This window comes from Esox lucius, chromosome 6 (genome assembly GCF_011004845.1).
Source record: "Esox lucius isolate fEsoLuc1 chromosome 6, fEsoLuc1.pri, whole genome shotgun sequence".
In the NCBI taxonomy this organism is placed as follows: Eukaryota; Metazoa; Chordata; class Actinopteri; order Esociformes; family Esocidae; genus Esox; species Esox lucius.
Genome location: NC_047574.1, coordinates 207450 through 226001, shown reverse-complemented (window position 1 = coordinate 226001; position 18552 = coordinate 207450). Strand labels below are relative to the sequence as shown.

General features: G+C 41.1%; 1 protein-coding gene across 3 annotated transcripts; it reads left to right on the top strand.

The window, feature by feature from the left end:
* Positions 1–12: 12 nt before the first annotated feature.
* Positions 13–18125, top strand: nat9 (N-acetyltransferase 9 (GCN5-related, putative)). Of its 3 annotated transcripts, none has more exons than XM_010866032.3 (7): positions 13–116; positions 403–486; positions 5565–5674; positions 5821–5961; positions 10291–10350; positions 13689–13783; positions 17093–18125. In XM_010866032.3, the coding sequence occupies exons 2-7, from the start codon at positions 410–412 to the stop codon at positions 17264–17266; spliced, it is 657 nt and encodes a 218-aa protein (XP_010864334.1). In that variant the 5' UTR covers positions 13–116; positions 403–409; the 3' UTR covers positions 17267–18125. The 3 variants fall into 3 exon arrangements, with proteins under 3 accessions (XP_010864334.1, XP_010864333.1, XP_019899612.1); XM_010866031.4 differs by having other exon boundaries at positions 103–190; XM_020044053.2 differs by lacking the exon at positions 10291–10350 and having other exon boundaries at positions 103–190.
* Positions 18126–18552: the final 427 nt, after the last annotated feature.

Below are 18552 nucleotides of genomic sequence, written 5' to 3'. Positions count from 1 at the left end.
GACGTTAACGTCTGTACCACGTACTTCACGTTCCCGTCCGGTAGGTGGCTGCTTTGGGTCGCTCAAATCATTAAACCACTGAAGAAGACGAACAAGGAAGTAGCTAGTTTTCAGAGGTAAGTAGCCGGTTGGCTAACTAGCTACAGAAACTGACAACTGTAGCGACAAAGAAAATCTCAACATAATACAGGTGTAGTATAAAGGTTCACTCAAGTGAGATAAGGTTTAGCTTGCGTAGTGTTGTGCCGAGGAATTGCAGACTAGTGAAGTTATCTCTACGAGCTAACTAGCTGTCCCAACGACCGAAAATCTAAAATAAATGCTTTGTCAGCAAATAACATTTTCCATTAGGTAGCTATGCAGTACATCTAGTTAATATTCTTATCGCTTCTCGCCTGTCAGGTTCAACATGAGAATAAACGAAGACACGTTATTGGAGGGGAAAAACGTCGTGCTGGTGCCTTACAACGCACATCATGTTCCCAGGTAGGAATTATTTTAATGTGCTATCACTGATTTCTGCTACTGGAGTGTATTATAGCGTTACGCATTCATTGCATTTCATCTGCAGCCTTTGCAAAGATCAGGTTAGGTACGTTGTGTCGGCTGTCTTCCCCCGTGGTAGGTAGTATTGTACAATTAGGTTTGCACTTGACCCTGCTTCTGCGCCTTTTTATTTATTTATTTTAACTGGGGATATCCATTTCAAACAATAACCGAATTGTCACTCCACGGATGATCAGGTAAATAACTCGGTGATGAAATGTAATCAACATCAAAGAAAACAATTAAATCACGTTTAAGGCGATACATTGCTTGTTTTAAATATTTCACTAACTAAAACAAGTCTTTGCGTTCAGGTAAGGACTAATGCAATATAAATGAGGCATTTTGAAAGTATTTTCCGCCACATCAGTGAGTACTGGGACAGGCATACATTTTTCTCCTAATGGCGCCATATTGCAAAAGTTCCAAAGCATCACTATGAAATGTAAATGTACCTTTTTATTTTAGGGTGTTTGTTTACATTTTGTTTTTGCAGTATAGAAATTATAACACTTTATATACACCCCCATTTCAGGGCACCCAAAGTATTGGGACGTTACATCATGCTGTAATATCTTTTCTTGATTCTAAGCTTAGAGTTTGCCTTTGGAGTTTGCTATTGGCGTAGGTCAATATGATAACCAATGAGGTGTCAGTTAATGTCATAGATAAATATGTAGGCCTTCAAAAAAGGAACAATAGGAACATAATAAAAACATGGAATGCACTGGTGAGTTCAACAAACTCCCTAGGAAACAGGGATGGGAAGTATTTATGATACATGTATGTAATTTGTTTTTGATAGAGTTGACGGAAATTGCTTCATATTTTGTATCAACATTGAGTATTTTGTAGTTTAAAAATACTGTAAAATATTTTGTGAGAAGACCGCATTATGATATCATAAAAATGCTTCCTCTGATTGGTGCCTACTCAATTTACCCAGACTTGTGAGGATCAGAATAGAAAATGTATCCATACCCGAAGAAGGAGGTCAAGGTGAGAAACGTGTAGGTTGCCAGGTTTCCATTGGTTTTTAGCATGAATAGCTACAATTTTTGTAATTCATGTAAAATGTTGTTCATTTTAGTAGCCTAGACTAAATTGTTCTACAATTGATGTAATGTTTTAGCTAACTTGACCTGAGCAATTGCCTTCACATTTAGCATTAGCTTGCCACTTTCAGCCTATGTTAAAGGGGTAGGCGAGACCACTTACCACTAGTTGTTCCTTCAGGCACACAGTCACTTTAAATCAATCCATTATTCAGCTCTGTCTCAGTCAGTAATTAGCGTTATTAGCAACATACAAATTAATGAATTGAAATGGTACGTACCACTATCGCAAAGCTGCATTGCAAGCGTGAAACTGCTCTGAAACACTGCAAACTAAGACAAGTTGTTTACCTCAGAGAACATGACAATATATTCATCGAAATAAAGTTATAATTTACACAATCATCCTCATTTCAAATAAATGGGTACATCCTGTGTTTTCCAGTCAGTTTTGTTCACAATTGTATCAATCCACGTATTCTTTCGGGAAAAGTGTATACACTACAGTAAACAAAAATTAGTATTCGCTAGCAAAAATTTCGTATTTGATATTTACCTCAGACAGTCAACCTTTATTTGCTTGAGAGAGAAAGGAAAATACGTGTATATTATGTCTGCTGAATATGAACAGGAATATTTTTTTCTGGGGATAAAGCCTTACTTGTTGTAACCAATTGACCAAATAGAATCTTGGACTGCAGCTAAAGGTGGACGATGGTGAACAAGTTAATGCCCAACCCTTGCCCAGCATATCTGGAGGTAATGTGTATTTTGGGTATTATAACATTGCAATCTGAAGTATTACTTACAATCGGTCTTGTCTCCATGGGTTGAACTGGGTAACTTGATGGAATTGCATTCGCCTTGAGTCCACTTCTTCGTGACCATGGGTCACGATCCTCTGCAGTAAAATGTTTCGTGCAAACTTTTTATGTCTCTTTGGCAAAGTTGCTCCATTGATTCTCCCACAATACTCGGCAGAGGTATTGTTCCAAATGCAGAGTGGGTAGAATTTTATTTCAACTCAACACTCACGAAGAGGCAAACGAGCAGGCAGAAGTCGACCACTTGATACAAACAAAGGAAATCCAGAAGTTCAAAGTTTATTTATCAGTTGCACAAAATAACTCAGTGTCATCCTGCACAATTAAATTCTTGTGACTTGGCAAACAACATCTACGCAGTAAGAATTAAGAAATATATAAAGCAAAAAATATAGCAATAATATACATAAGTGTAAACTAGCAGCTATTTTAAAAAGTGTAGGATGGGGAATAAGAACAATATGGGTAGAAGTATTGAATATTGTAGATTTGTATAGAAGTATAGCAATAATATACACAACTAGGTAAACTAGCAGGCAACATTTAAAATGTCAGATTGGCTCAGGTGAAGATACTGGGTAGGATAAGCTAAATCGTAAACACAAAAGGCAGGCTAGGATCAAAGAACGTTAGAAAGCTATCACAAACTCTTGAATGAGCTTAGTATTTCAGTGATAGGTAGGTGTAAAAGAAAATGTAATCGGAGGACCAGACAGAGGACCCTATGGTCTGTTAATTACTCATTTACCTAGGTCACAGCATACTAAATGAAACCACCATAGAAATGAATATAAACCCATAACTGCCAGTGTAATATAAAATGATGATAACATCAAAACAACATATATTGCTTCTCAATTTCAAATGTCTATCACAGAGGAGAGCAGCGTTCGTTGTATTTGGGATCTGGAGGATCTTGGGATCTGGAGGATCTTGGGATTGTGATGGTAATTCCATCGATAGACACTCTTAAAGGAGTAAGTACAGAGACGAAAATGGGTGAATGAGGCGAAGCACCCTATCTTTATATTGCTTGTTGAGGTTAAAATTCATGCTCACCTCTGACATCACTACGAAAGCACAGAAGCTGTGTACGGTGGGTCACCATATTCCACCAGCTGTTTCGTAAATGTACCGTTTTATTAGTTGTACAAACCGTTTCTATTCATTAATTTGAACGATGCTAATAACACTAATTACAGACTGGGACAGAGCTGAATAATGGATTGTTTAAAAAAAAAAAAAAAAAAAAAATACTGGGGGCCTTCAGGAATATCTCTTGGTAAGTGGACTTTTAGAACAAATGTGAATTTGGACGAACTATCCCTTTTAGGTTTTCGTCAGTTGTGCACGACAAAAATAAAAGCATTTCAGTGTTGTACAACATTACATTATAATCACTCAGTCACACGCTTTCTCTCACCCACACTCACACAAGTGTATTGTTTTTGGTAGAACTTTTGAACAGTTTTGGAATACCTGGTCTGAAGTATCCTCTATTGGAGTTGGAGTAAATGTTCCTACTATACTATTAATGTGTATGTGTCCTCTATAAATATATTCTGAGGCTCTCAGTAGATTCAGTGGTTGGAGTTGGGTTTATACTCCTTGACAAGTTTTGTTGCTACTTTCTGATTAAGTTTCTGGCTACATTTCAGAATACAGCTCTGGAAAACATTAGGAGACCACTGCACCTTTTTCTTTCCAATCCAAAAAAGTTTAAAAGGAAGGCTTTGAGTGAGGAACAGAAGGGTTAAAATTAACAGACCACTGCAATTTGAACACTTCTGTTCCTCACTCAACTTTCCTTTTCAACTTTTTTCTAAAGGAAAGAAAAAAGTTGCAGTGGTCTCTTAATTTTTTCCTGAGCTGTATACTGATAATTTAATAATGGTTGAAAAAGTGCTGAAATATTTGTTTTCAACTTCCAATTAGGTGTCCAATGATTAATAAATAATTAAATGATTGCTATATGTAGCTGTTTATTAGCATCATGGTTTTGTATTTATGATTAACAATCAAATAATAAATTATTTAGAAACTAGTTGCTATAAACAAAAGTGCCATAATTTGTCTTTTTATGAATGACTTGTTTGAGTCCGTGTTGCTGATGTGAAGTAGGCCCTTCCTTACCCAACACCAAGTAAATACATTTGGATACAATTCATTAGCAAACTTAGTTAAACATGAAACTAACTAACCTTCATCAGGGTGATCACAGGGATATGTAAATATGTGATCTGTTAACTGGATGCAAATGTCTGATTTATCGCATGACTCGTTAGGCAGAGAAAAGCTGTGGCTATCAAACATTGTCTGCTTAATCAACTGAGTCTGTGTACTGGTGAAGGGATGAATCAAATAGACTGATAGATGGAATCAACTGAGTCAGTGTACTGGTGAAGGGACAGATCAAATAGACTGATAGATGGAATCAACTGAGTCAGTGTACTGGTGAAGGGATAGATCAAATAGACTGATAGATGGAATCAACTGAGTCAGTGTACTGGTGAAGGGATAGATCAAATAGACTGATAGATGGAATCAACTGAGTCAGTGTACTGGTGAAGGGACAGATCAAATAGACTGATAGATGGAATCAAGGGATAGAAGGGATTTCATGCTCCCTTTTTAAAATACAAAAATACAGTAGTTTATTTTGATACATTGTGTGGCTGCTGTATTTTGTAGTTTATTTTGATACCAAATACCTTAATTGTGGGTGCATCTTATTTAAAAATAAATGTTGATGCATCTTTGCCTAACAGATGCTGCAGAGTTCTGGAAAACAATGTATTGTGGCCATATGAGAGACTAACATTTCCAGAAATTTGGCACATGGAAAGATTAAAAAGAACAAACTGGCCTACCACCCGTAAAATATCAAATCAGTTCTTTATTCTCAGTAATTGTTTGATTTATATATGGAGTATAGAACCAAAGAAAGACATACATAACTTGACAAACTCCTCTAGGGGGCGCTGTCATAAGTTTGAAAGTCCCAAATGGTTATACAAGGAGAGATTGCCCCTTTTATTGTTCTCACCTGCCCCTCCACGTCTGTTTCCTGTGTACCTGTGAACAGTACAGCTCCCTGAGTCCTCTAACATCACCTCCCATGATGTCTGTTCACCACCAGATACCACCAGTGGATGGGCTGCCCGGAGCTGCAACAGCTGACTGCGTCTGAGCCTCTGACTCTGGAGCAGGAGTACGACATGCAGAAGAGCTGGAGGGAGGATGACGACAGTTCGTATTCGTCTCACACGCTGCCATGTTTAAGAAGCACATTGAGATGGTCTTTATTTTAAACCTCTCATTGTGTTCCGTTAGTCTCTCTCCCTCTCGGTTTCTTCTTCTCTTATTTTAGTTTTGATTCCCAATCTGTTACCCAGAATGCACTTTCATCATTCTGGATAAGCAGCGGTGGGCAGATCCTGCAGTTCTGGAAGAGCAGTGCATGGTGGGAGATGTCAACATCTTCCTGACAGACCCCAGTGACCCTTCCCTCGCTGAGCTGGAGATCATGATTGCAGGTCACACACTTCAACCCAAAATACATAATGTCTAGTTAACATGTCTAGTTAACATGTCTAGTTAACAAGTGTACACAATTCCAGCCTCTGAATCGGGGCAGAGCTCCATCTGCACTCCCATGGGTGCAATGCATAGCTGCGCAGCCCCAAAGAAATAGGCAGAAAATATAGATTTTAATACCATTCTCTGAATAATTTAAAGGTGCAGTCCGTTACATGATCATCCATCTTATATCTTCCATACTAAACAATACCACCTCACGTGTAGCCTAATAAAACAGCCCAAACAACCAGCTGTACCTAAACCTGATTTTGTGTCTATCAATGTAACTTCATGGTCAACAATAGCATTTTCATTACTAAATCATACACTGCTCAAAAAAATTAAGGGAACCAGTAAATCACACATGATCTCAATGAACAAAATATATTAAAAATCTAAATCTTTACTCTACATTGTGTAACAAAGTAACAATGGTCAATGGAAGCCAAAATCACTAACCGATTGAGGGCTGGATTAAAAGTCACATAGAGAATCAAAGTAAACAATTAAAATCAAAGGCTGTTCCAACTTGCGTGAATTTCATCACAGCAACTCCTAATGTGACTCAGTAGTGTGTGGCCCCCACGTACCTGTATGCACTACCCACAACGTCTGGGTATGCTCCTGATGAGACGCGGATGGTGTCCTGGGGGATCTCCTCCCAGACCTTGATCAGGGCATCAGTGAACTCCTGGATATTCTGTGGTGCTACTTGGCGGCATTGAAACACCAATACATAAGGTCCCTGAGGTTCTCAATTGGATTCATGTCTGGGGAACATGAGGTCCAGTCAATGACGTCAATGCCTTCGACATCCAGGAACTACCTACACACTCTGGACACATGAGGCTGAGCCTTGTCCTGCGCCAGGAGGAACCCAGGGCCCACTCCAAGAGCATAGGTCATGACAATGGGTCTGACGATTTCATCCCGGTACCTAACAGCATTCAGGCCACCATTGGCTAGCACGTGGAGGTCTGTGCGCCCATCCAAGGATTAGCCTCCCAAGACCATCACTGACCCACCATGCTGGATGTTGCAGGCAGCATAACGTTCACCACGGCGTCTCCAGACTGCTTCACGTCGGTCACGTACTCAGTGTGAACCTGCTCTCATCTGTGAAGAGAACCGGTTTCCAAAGGCGGACTTGCCAATTCTGGTGTTCTCTGGCAAATGCCAGTCGAGCTGCACGGTTCTGGGCTCTGAGCACAGGTCCCACTTGAAGATGTCAGGTCCGCATGCCATCCTCATGGATTTTGTTTTTGACAGTTTGGTCAAAAACATGCACACCAGTAGTCCGCTGGAGGTCATTTTGTAGGGCTTTGGCAGTGCTCCTCCTGTTTCTCCTTGCATAAAGAAGCCGATACCAGTCCTGCTGCTGAGTTGATGACCTTCTACGGCCCTGTCCAGCTCTCCTCGTGTAACGGCCCGTCTCCTGGTATATCCTCCATGCTCTTGAGACTGTACTGGGAGAAAGCAAACCTTCTTGCGACAGAATGTATGGATGTGCCATCCTGGAGGAGCTGGAGTACATGTGCAACCTAAATTTGCAGACTACAGTACAACGAAATGCAGTTTTTGTCTAACCAGAAGTGCAGATAGAGTGCAGAAACATGAATGTGTGCAATTATTGGTAATTGTAAATGTGCAGTTAAATTCACAAATGTATAGAGAATGTACATACATTATACCTGTACAAGTGGGATAAATAGTTGTGGGGGTACAAGCGGCAAATCTCAATGGCATTCTGAATTTGCTATTGAGGTAAATTGGAGTAAGGTACCATGCACAACTGAAATGCAGGGATAGCAGCAATGAGGTTCCCGAGGTAGACAATTGTGGTTTGTAACAGTTGAAAATGCAAGTAAAGTGTCAGTTCTAAATGTGCAGTGAGGGCAAGTCGGCATGTGCAAATGAAATACAGGAATAGCAGCAATGACATGTGACCTGAAAAATCTTATCAGACTAGTCCAGTGGTGCAGAGAGTGGCCATATTAAGTGATGGGAGTTCAGCAGGGTTGCAGCAGATTGAAAGAAACTGTTCCTGAGCCTGCTGGTGTGAGAACGGAGAGACCTGTACCACCTGCCTGATGGGAGGAGGGCAAACAGTTGGCATGGATGTGAAGGGTCCCTGATGATGCTGCGTGCCCTACGCAGACACCGCTTGTGCTCAAGGTCTACGATGGCTGGGACCTGGGTACCCATGATGTGCTAGGTGTTTTTCAACCCCTGTTGCTGGGCCTTCTTGTTGGCTATGTAGCAACCACCAAACCATACTGTGCAGTAGAAGTTCACAAGGATCTTGTAAGACAGCCTTCTTCAGCCTCCTCAAGAAGTACAGGCGCTGCCGTGCCTTTTTGCCCAGGACTGAGGTATTGAGGGACCAGGAAATGTCCTCTGAGATGTGGACACGCAGGAATTTGAAGCTGGACACACACTCCACCTCAGTGCCATCAATGAGAAATGGGGCGTGACTGCAGCCTTCAGACTTCTTTTAATCCACAATGAGCTCCTTGGTTTTCTTTGCATTGAGAGCCTGGTTGTTATCAGCGAACCATGCTGCCTGGCGCTTGACCTCCTCCTCAGGATCAGGGTGGAGGAGATGAGGTTGTCTAACCTGATAGACTGGTGTCTGTTGGTTAGGAAGTCCAAAGTCCAGTTGCAGAGAGAAGGGCTGATTCCGAAGTTGTGGAGTTTGTTGACCAGCCTAGAGGGGTTGACCGTGTTGAATGCTGAGCTAGTCTATGAACAGCATTCAAATATAGGTGTTGGTTTTGTCCATGTGGGTCAGGGCAGAGTGTACAGCTGTGGAGATGGTGTCCTCTGTAGACCTGTTTGACTGGTAGGCAAACAGGTAGGGATCCAGTGTTGGGGAGAGACAGGACTTGAGGTGGGCCAGAACTAGTCTTTCACAGCACTTCATGATCGTGGGGGGGACTGCAACAGGTCGAAAGTCATTCAGGCTAGATTGCTTTGGCCCTGGCACAATGGTTGCGGTCTTGAAGCACGTTGGGACAACCACCTGGGCCAGTGACAGGTTGAAGACCTCAGCCAGCTGACCAGCACATGCTCTGAGCACACCCCAGGGGACTCCATCAGGACTAGCAGCCTTGTGTGCATTCACCCCTGTGCACTCAGTGCAGACCATACATCTACGGTGGATATGCTGAGGGGGGAATGTTTGGGAGAGCATAGAAGTGAGCGAAGAACCTGTTGGTGAAGGAGACGTCTCTGGCTGTGGGGGTATTAGTCTGTGAGGGCTTGGATGCCCTGCCACATGGGTCGAGGATCAGAGTTGTTGTTGAACTGCTCCTCAATCTGTAGTTTCTGGTCCATCTTGATGCCCCTTTTCAGGTTGGCCTCCACAGGTTGGCCTGGAATGTTTGTGTACACCTGGTCTAGTGAATTGTCTCTGGTGGGGCAGAAGACATTTTGATGGAATTTCAGATTTGAGTGATTGATATCGCCTGCTACAATAAAGGAACCATCTGTTTGGGCAGTTTTCTGCTTGCTAATAGCAGCCCGCAGTTCTTCCATTGCTTGTTTAGCCTGTGTGTGTGTGTGTGTGTGTGTGTGTGTGGCAGTAACGACAATAGATATAAACACCCGAGGCAAGTAAAAAGGCCTGCACTTAATCATCAGGTACTACAAATCGGTTGAGCAGTGACTCCCGGTTACGTTAGTGTCGGTACACCATGCTTTATTTACATGAATGCACAGGCCACCTCCTCTAGTCTTACCGGAATCCACTACTGTTCGATTGGATCTGAAGGAAGGGGCTGCAGGTACCGCCTCATGCTACCAGTAGTGACAAGGACACCAGCAAAACGCGTAACTAGAGAAGAATCAGTCGGGAAGGATAAGGAGAGAGCAATTGTCTGTGGCCACCAGCTGCAAAACCATCCCCTTTTTAGGGATTGTCCTGCTGTTGCCTCTTCAGTGCACCTGTTGTCACTTTCATTTTCACCAAAACAGGTGACATTGATTCATAATCACTTATGCTTCCTAACTGGACAGATTTATATCCCTGAAGTTCAATTGACTTGGTGTTATACTGTGATGATTACCTGTTCCTTAAAATTTTTTGGCCAATGTATTTGTATTCGGCTTATGATAATTTTTTACTAAGACAAACATTCTTTTGTGTCCCTCTAATTGGCTGCTCTGGGTGATCTGCACCTAAAATTGCCAAAATAAATGTCATTAATTAGCTATATTAATTCCTTGTTGGCACTTAATTGTGTAATTATTTTTATTGATGAGATACTTTCATCTGTCCTCTCTAGAACCCAGTTACAGAGGTAGAGGCTTGGGGAAGGAGGTAACACGTATGATGATCTGTTATGGTACTTATGCATTTAAGTTCTTCTATATTTGTCATTTGTATTCTGTTATTTTTTTTACACACACACACGCATGCTACTGTTCAAAAGTTTGGGGTCACTTAATCCTTGTCCCTGTTTTTGAAAAAAAATAAAACAATTTGCACATCTAAATAACAAAATTGATCAGTGTAGACACTGTAAATGTTGTAAATGACAATTGTTGCTGAGAACAGCAGATTCTTTGTGTGGAATATCTACATAGTCGTATGAAGGTCCATTATCAGCAACCATCAGTCCTGTGTTATACATTAGTGTATTTGAAGAAGGAAGGCTATCACTATTTTGCAACGCCATGCCATACCCTGTGTACGGCACTTGATTGGAGCCAATTTCTTCCTACAACAGAACAATGACCCGAAATCTCAAAACTATGCATGAACTATTTATGGAAGAAATCAGTTGGTTTTCTATAATGGAGTGGCCAACACTCACCAGATCATATCAACCACAATTATTATTTCAATTAAAATTGTTATTATTATTTGCACCTGCAGGCTCCAGCAGGAACAGTTTCCTTCCCTCTGCTGTAACCCTGCTGAACTCTGTGACTTCCCATCACTAACTATGCCCACCTTCTTCACTACTGGACAAACTCATTTCATGTAATAATAATAATACATTACATTTATATAGCGCTTTTCAAAGACCCAAAGACGCTTTACAATACATTTAGAATAAACAACTACCGATAGAGACAAACGGAAGCTAACCAGCAACAAAGGGCTGGGGCTAGGGATGGGGATAGGCTTGTTTGAACAGATGAGACTTGAGGTGGTGGATGAAGATGCCAACAGATTTGGAGTCACAGATTAATTTTGGAAGGGCATTCCAAAGTCTTGGAGCAGCCCGTGAAAAAGCCCTGTCTCCAAAGCTCCTCAGCTTGGATCGAGGGATGATCAGGAGAACAGCAGTGGCAGAGTGGAGTGACCTGGAGGAATGGTATTGGGGAATAAGGTCCGAGAGATAGGGTGGAGCAAGCTGGTGGAGGGCTTTATATGTGAGAAGAATTTTGAAGTCAATGCGTTTAGAGATTGTGAGCCAGTGGAGTTCCTATAGGATGGGGGTGTTGTGCCGCCTTGTTTTCATGGAAAACAAGGACATTTCTAAGTCACCCCAAACATTTGAATGGTAGTGTATATACAGTACATACTTTTATCTTACCTACGAATTTATTTTATAATGTGTATTACGTACATGCTGTTATTGCGTGTACTTGCCTATTTTAATAGGTACAGTTAGGCTGGAAATAATTGAACACTGACACAAGTTTTGTTATTTTGGCTGTTTACCAAAATATATTCAAGTTAGAGTTAAATAATATATATATGGGCTTAAAGTGCAGTCTCTCAGCTTAAATTTGAGGGTATTCGCATACAAATTGGAGGATGGGTTTAGTTTGAAATGGTTATTAATCCCAAAATAAATTACAAAACATTGTAAAACTGCATGCAACTAACAAGAGTTCCATGGAACATGCTGACAAAGTTTGAAATGTCTGACAGCATCAGGTCATGTCAAAACGTTATCCACCTACGCAAATTGCCTTCGAACATCAGATGGGTGTAAGATCATGCAATCTGACAGGGAGGGAGGGAATCTGAGTACTAGCTACCTAGTTATGAGCCTGCAAAGATGTATTGCTATTAGATAGGACCACTAGGTTACCTCTCTCCAATGTTTCCGGAACACAATGAGACATTTTATAGAATAACAAATTCGTTTTTGTACCTTTGAACATGGAGGAGTACAGCAATAGCCATGCGTTAAGTAATTAAAAAACAAACATTTGAAATATTGAGAGAGAGAGATGTTTTCTCAGAGTTAGGACTAAGATTCATGGGTCAAGATTGGTCAGGTTTTTGAGCAGCTTTTTGAAAGAAGCAACAGTAAGGGTAAGTGTTATAGAAGTCTGAGACATAATAAATAAATCTTAAAACACCATGATAAATATATTACATTATCAGCTCCAATTATAACAATTTTAATTTGTGTTTATTAACCCAGCCAATAATGTAATAACTTATTACGTAATGGGCAGAAAGTTAGTTACATTATTGGTTCAGAAATTATAGTTATTAATACATTATTAACTAGTATTACATTAAGATTTTTAAATGTATTATGTTATTGGCAGTTATTACATTAACTGTACTTATTACATTATTGGATGCTACAACACTCCAGGAGGTAGGTATATCATTATCCAAGTCTACCATAAAGAGAAGACTTCATGAGAGCAAATACAGAGGGTTCACCACAAGGTGTAAACCATTCATAAGCCTCAAGAATAGAAAGGCCAGATTAGACTTTGCCAAAGAAAACATATATAAAAGCCAGCCCAGTTCTGGAATAGCATTCTTTAGACAAATTAAACTAAGATCAACCTGTACCAGAATGATGGGAAGAAAAAAGTATGGCGAAGGCTTGGAACGGTTCATGATCCGAAGCATACCACATCATCTGTAAAACATGGTGGCAGTGTGATGGCATGGGCATGCATGGCTTCCAATGGCACTGGGTCACTGTTTATTGATGATGTGACAGAAGACAGAAGCAGCCGGATTAATTCTGTAAGTGTAGAGGGATATATTGCCTGCTCAGATTCAGACAAATTCAGCAAATTTGATTGGACGGCACTTCACTTTACAGATGGACAATGACCCAAATCATACTGCGAAAGCAACCCAAAAGTTTTTTTATGGCCAAGAAGTGGAATATTCTGCAATGGCCAAGTCCATCTCCTGATCTCAACCCAATTGAGCATGCCTTTCACTTGATGAAGGATAAACTTAAGGCAGAAAGACCCACAAACAAACAAACAACTGAAGACAGCTGCAGTAAAGGCCTGACAAAGCATCACAAAGGAGGAAACCCAGCGTTTGGTGATGTGTTCCAGACTTCAAGCAGTCATTGCCTGTAAAGGATTCTCGACAAAGTATTAAAAATAAACATTTTATTTATGATTGTGTTTTTATACAATTACATTTGAGCCCCTGAAATAAGGGAACTGTATGAAAATGGCTGCAATTCCTAAACATTTTATTATATTTTTGTTCAACCCATTGAATAAAAGCTGAAAGTCTACACTTCATCTCGGTTGTTTTATTCCAAATCCATTGTGGTAGCATACAGAGACAAAATTATGAAAATTGTGTCAGTGTCCAAATATTTCCTGACCTAACTGTAAATTTAAAGAACACTGCCACATGATGAAAGTTTTCTAATCTGGGATATTAGGGTTCTAGAACCCTAATGTCCCCAATGCTGCCATAGTGACATCAGTGCTGTTCTATTGTTAGGGGTGACCAAACTGGGAATCCGTAAGTTTGAGGCGAAGATCGGTCTGGACAACAAAGTGAGCATCGCCATGTTCAAAAGGTTCCATTTCCACGAGGTAAACAAGTTTCTGTGGGGTGTGTCACATATTTATCTACAGAAAGCCTTTTGTTGGTCATGGTAATTTTTGTTATTCAGAGATCATTGTAGCTTTCATTCCAATTCAGTCTCCCCAACTCCAGTGGGGATCTGTCTCAATGGATATCTGTATCTGAGGTGGAAATCTGTATCCATGGGGATAACAGAAGGATCACCTCACACTCCATTCCATTTTAAAAATTTCTAAAAGGCTGAACATGGTATTTGGTCTCCCATACACTATTACTAAGTATTTACACAATTATTGTTTTGTCTAGATGAACTACACGCAAGATTTGTGTCAGAGAGAAAACATTTTATTGTGTAAACAGGTGAAAAATCGTAATAGTCGCTCGCCACCTTCCAGAGGTTACATGGTTCATTTTCCTGACAAAGTCCCCACGACTTCTGAGGTCTAAAGACGATGTCTGGCTCAGGGTGTACTGGAGTGGAATGAGCAGTGATGTTGGAGGTCTGGTTCTGCACGATGTATAAACAGAATCAGAACAATTATGTATTTTGTCAATTTGGGAAGCAACTAAAATAATTTAACACAGGTACCTAAAAATTCTATTGTCACCAACAACAGAACTTGTTCAGTGAGGTGTGTCATTTATTTACCAGGTAAGCAACATGGTCAGTGAGTTTATTCTTCTTCCAGGTCAGGCCAAAAAGAGCTGCAGTCGTGTTGAGCCTTATCACATACCTCAGAGGCCTGTACTATGAACCAGGATTTGGGGTTAGCGATTTAACTTCAGGTTGAACCCTGGGTTGTCAGTGTCACAACAGTGATTCACTTGTTACTAGGTTACATCACCATGGTAACTTATGCTGCACCCCCAACCTGCTCCAGAGCAGATTCCAGATAACAGATCAATATGTATAAAAGCACCGCCTACCGGCCAATCAATTCTCAATTGAAAATGGCGTCACCATTCTTCGATCCCATGGAGCTCAGTGCCGGATAGTGAGAGGGTCTCTTAGAAAAGCAAGAATATCCAGAGACCCATAAAACCCATTGGCTTTCTCTGAGTATCTTTATGAAAGATAATTCCCTCTGCTGAGAATCTATCTTTGTCAGCTTCTTGACCCGTACGTTGGCAGTGCGACATATTGAAGTTGTGCGTTTAGCGTTGTATTTTTTTTTTTATACAGGTAGTTTAATGTACACTGTGGGGGATGCGGAGAACATGAGCAAAAACACGGTCTGTTGCTCAATTCGCAAGGTGGTACTTGCTCTAACGGATCTACTTGATACATTTGTTGTGTTCCCAGGCCACTTGCCCAGGCAGTCTATTAAATAGAGCTTTTATGAAATAACGTACGTTTACTACTTCATCTATAAATCATGTAGACTCTGTTATTTACTGTTGTATATTAAATGCAGCATGCTCCTTTCATAGGGTTCCATAGATTGCACCCATTTTCCAATAACAGCATTGCAGGGTGACATTGAAGGCAATTTTGTTTCTGATCGGTGTATATACACACAATCAACACCTTGATCTCGTTGTGTTCCTCACACCATTCCTGAACCATTTTTGCTTTGTGGCAGGGCACATTATCCTGCTGAAAGAGGCCAATGCCATCAGGGAATACAGTTGCCATGAAAGGGTGCACATGGCCTGCAACAATGCTTAGGTAGGTGGTACGTGTCAAAGTAACATCCACATGAATGGCAGGACCCAAGGTTTCCCAGCAGAACATTGCCTAAAGCATCACACTGTCTCCGCCGGCTTGCCTCCTTCCCATAGTGCATCCTGGTGCCATGTGTTCTCCAGGTAAGCGACGCACCCGGCCATCCATGTGATGTAAAAGGCAACGTGATTCATCAGACCAGGCTACATTCTTCCATTGGTCCGTGGTCCAGTTCTGATGCTCACGTGCCCATTGTAGGCGCTTTTCGGCTGTGGACGGGTCAGCATGGGCACCCTGACTGGTCTGTGGCTATGCAGCCCCATACGCAACAAACTGCGATTCACTGTGTGTTCTGACACCTTTCTATCAGTACCAGCATTAACTTTATCAGCAGTTGGAGCTACAGTAGCTCGTCTGTTGGATGGGACCACACAGGCCAGCCTTCGCTCTCCACGTGCATCAATGAACCTTGGCCACCCATGACCCTGTCACCGGTTCACCGCTTTACCTTCCTTGGACCACTTTTGATCGGTACTGATCACTGCAGACTGGGAACACCCCACAAGGGCTGCAGTTTTTGAGATTCTCTGACCCAGTCGTCTAGCCATCACAATTTTGCCCATGTCAATGTTGCTCAAATCCTTACGCTTGCCCATTTTTCCTGCTTCTGACACATCAACTTTGAGGACCGATTGTTCACTTGCTGCCTAAAATATCCCACCCACTGACAGTTGCCATGATAGAGATTATCAGTGTTGTTAATTTAACCTGTCAGTAGTCATAATGTTGTGGCTGATAGGTGTGTGTGTATATTTATATATATTCTTTATATTTCTCTAAAATTACAGTTTGCTACCCTGAATGAAATATGCGGCTCTAGAACCTGTCCATGTTTGCGATTGGTCATATGGTGCAAACACTTCCCCTTTTAATGTGAATGCCCTCTCTTAGATTTGGAAAACCTAGATTAATTTAACAAATTGATAACCTCCGTGGTGACACCGCTTAAGCGGGACTGCGGTTGTTACAGTAGGTCTAGTGAAGCCAGCTAATGAAAAGAAATCCTGGGCATGTTGAACTTGCTTCGTAGAATAAGCCTCTGGTCAAGTTGAAGTCTTATATAGTATAGATAGATAGATAATATTTACACATTTAAATTAATTTGTCACCAGGACAATTTATGTAGTCTAACCACGCTCATAGGTACTGTAATATCAGAAAATATCCAAGAATCTAGTAAACATTATTTCAAATTCTATCATGAAAAGGCTTAACTCTAGAAATCCTTACATTTCTTAGACTAGTGGCCAGAGAAAAACATCACAGATATCAAATCTATTGTGTATTAGTAAAAAATGAATCAAAATCGACTCTAAACTTTTAAATATAGCCAAGCTGGTCTAGTAATCAACTAGGTCAGGTTATGATAAACACAAATCAGCATGAGACCCGTGTTCCCCAGACTAAACTCTTCTGGGATCATTGCTTCTGGTGTCGTAAAAGATTAGTCAAAAGGATAAGTCATCATAACATTGTTGGATCAATACCACATTATTAAACAAGCTAATGTTTCATTATTTATTAGTGGTGTATTGATTCCCTGTGACACCTAGCTTTTCACTCCTTAACCTTTGACCTGTCCTACCTGCAGCTGTCAGTGAGCGAGGTGTTCAGGGAGGTGACCCTTGGCATGACGGTGGACCAGGCTGTACGGACTCGGCTGCTCGGCGACATGGCCTTCATGCAGGAGAAAGCATATAGGAAGGACCGGGACAGCCGGCAGGAAGTGACATCACCACACACCACATCTCAAGCTGCCCTGTGAAACACGGACGTGTCTCCCCCTGTGGTTTTAGACAGGATTGGATGGGTGTAATGATAGGTAGAACACAACCGGTTTCCAACATTTCCTGTCCCTTTTAAATCCGTAGGGGAATGGGTGCACACAGAGGGGAAGAGGGTGAGGTGGAATTGAGCCTTGGTAGGGTTAGGTCAACCCTTAGGCACAGATGTAGGATCTGCTCACACTCCCCTAATCTTAACCATTTGGGGAGGGAATGTAAAACTGTCCTTAGATTAGGGTTTAGTTGCAGCTTCCTCCTGTAATAGGGTAATAGCTCCTGTGATGGAGCAGGACATTCTGAGTTAAGTTGGAGACTTGGAATGGCAGGTGTTTTTTCGGGTTAAGGATACCGTTGAACTGAATAACTGTTTATACATGGCTAGGTAACACTCGCTGGGCTCCCCTATATTAAACATAATAATAGTTAATCGCTGCATAGTGGTCCTAAACAGGATTCCTTGATCTTAATTCATACTTGTTATCGTAAGTTACAGGTTAAATGTCAGAAACATGGACTGATCATGGAAATTCAGCTTTCACCCATATAATAGGGCAAAGTGATTTGTATTCTGCTTGTCCCATAAATGTGATGTATTGTAGAGGTGATATATTCCTCTCCCTATTTGAACCATTTGTCAAGTGTCTTATCTGTTTATTTTTTTTAAGAAACAAATGTATCTTCACTGACAAAGATGTGTGATGTTTTGTTTTGTAAATGTTCTGTGCTTAGAGTTGGTCACCAAATTCTGCTGCAGGCCAAGTTACCAGAGTGGATGGAACTAATGCAAATTTACCTCAACAAGAGTATTTATTGGCGTGTATAAACCTGCCTGTCTACAAACCAAGTGTCCACGTGTCATCATCCATGACAGCCTGTTGCGCGAAGGTATAAATCAATCAATCAAATGTATTTATAAAGCCCTTTTTACATCAGCAGGTATCACAAAGAGCTTTTACAAAACACCTGGCCTTAAACCCCAAGGAGCAAACAAGTCATTTTAAACTTTAGGAGGACATGAGGTCCTGGTCCACACCTGCAGAGTACCTGGTTTGGGGGGGGGGTCGTTGCTGTCCTTGTCCATCTGGTCATACTTATGACCTAGTCTAAATTTAAATAGACTCAGGATTTAGCCCACATGCATTTATTAATATTTCCAATTGGACTCTTAATATCTCACCTGGCACAACCAGAAGAGGACTGGTCACCCCTCTGAGCCTGGGTCCTCTCTTCCTAAATTTCAGCTTTCTTTGGGTGAGGCCCCGGACAG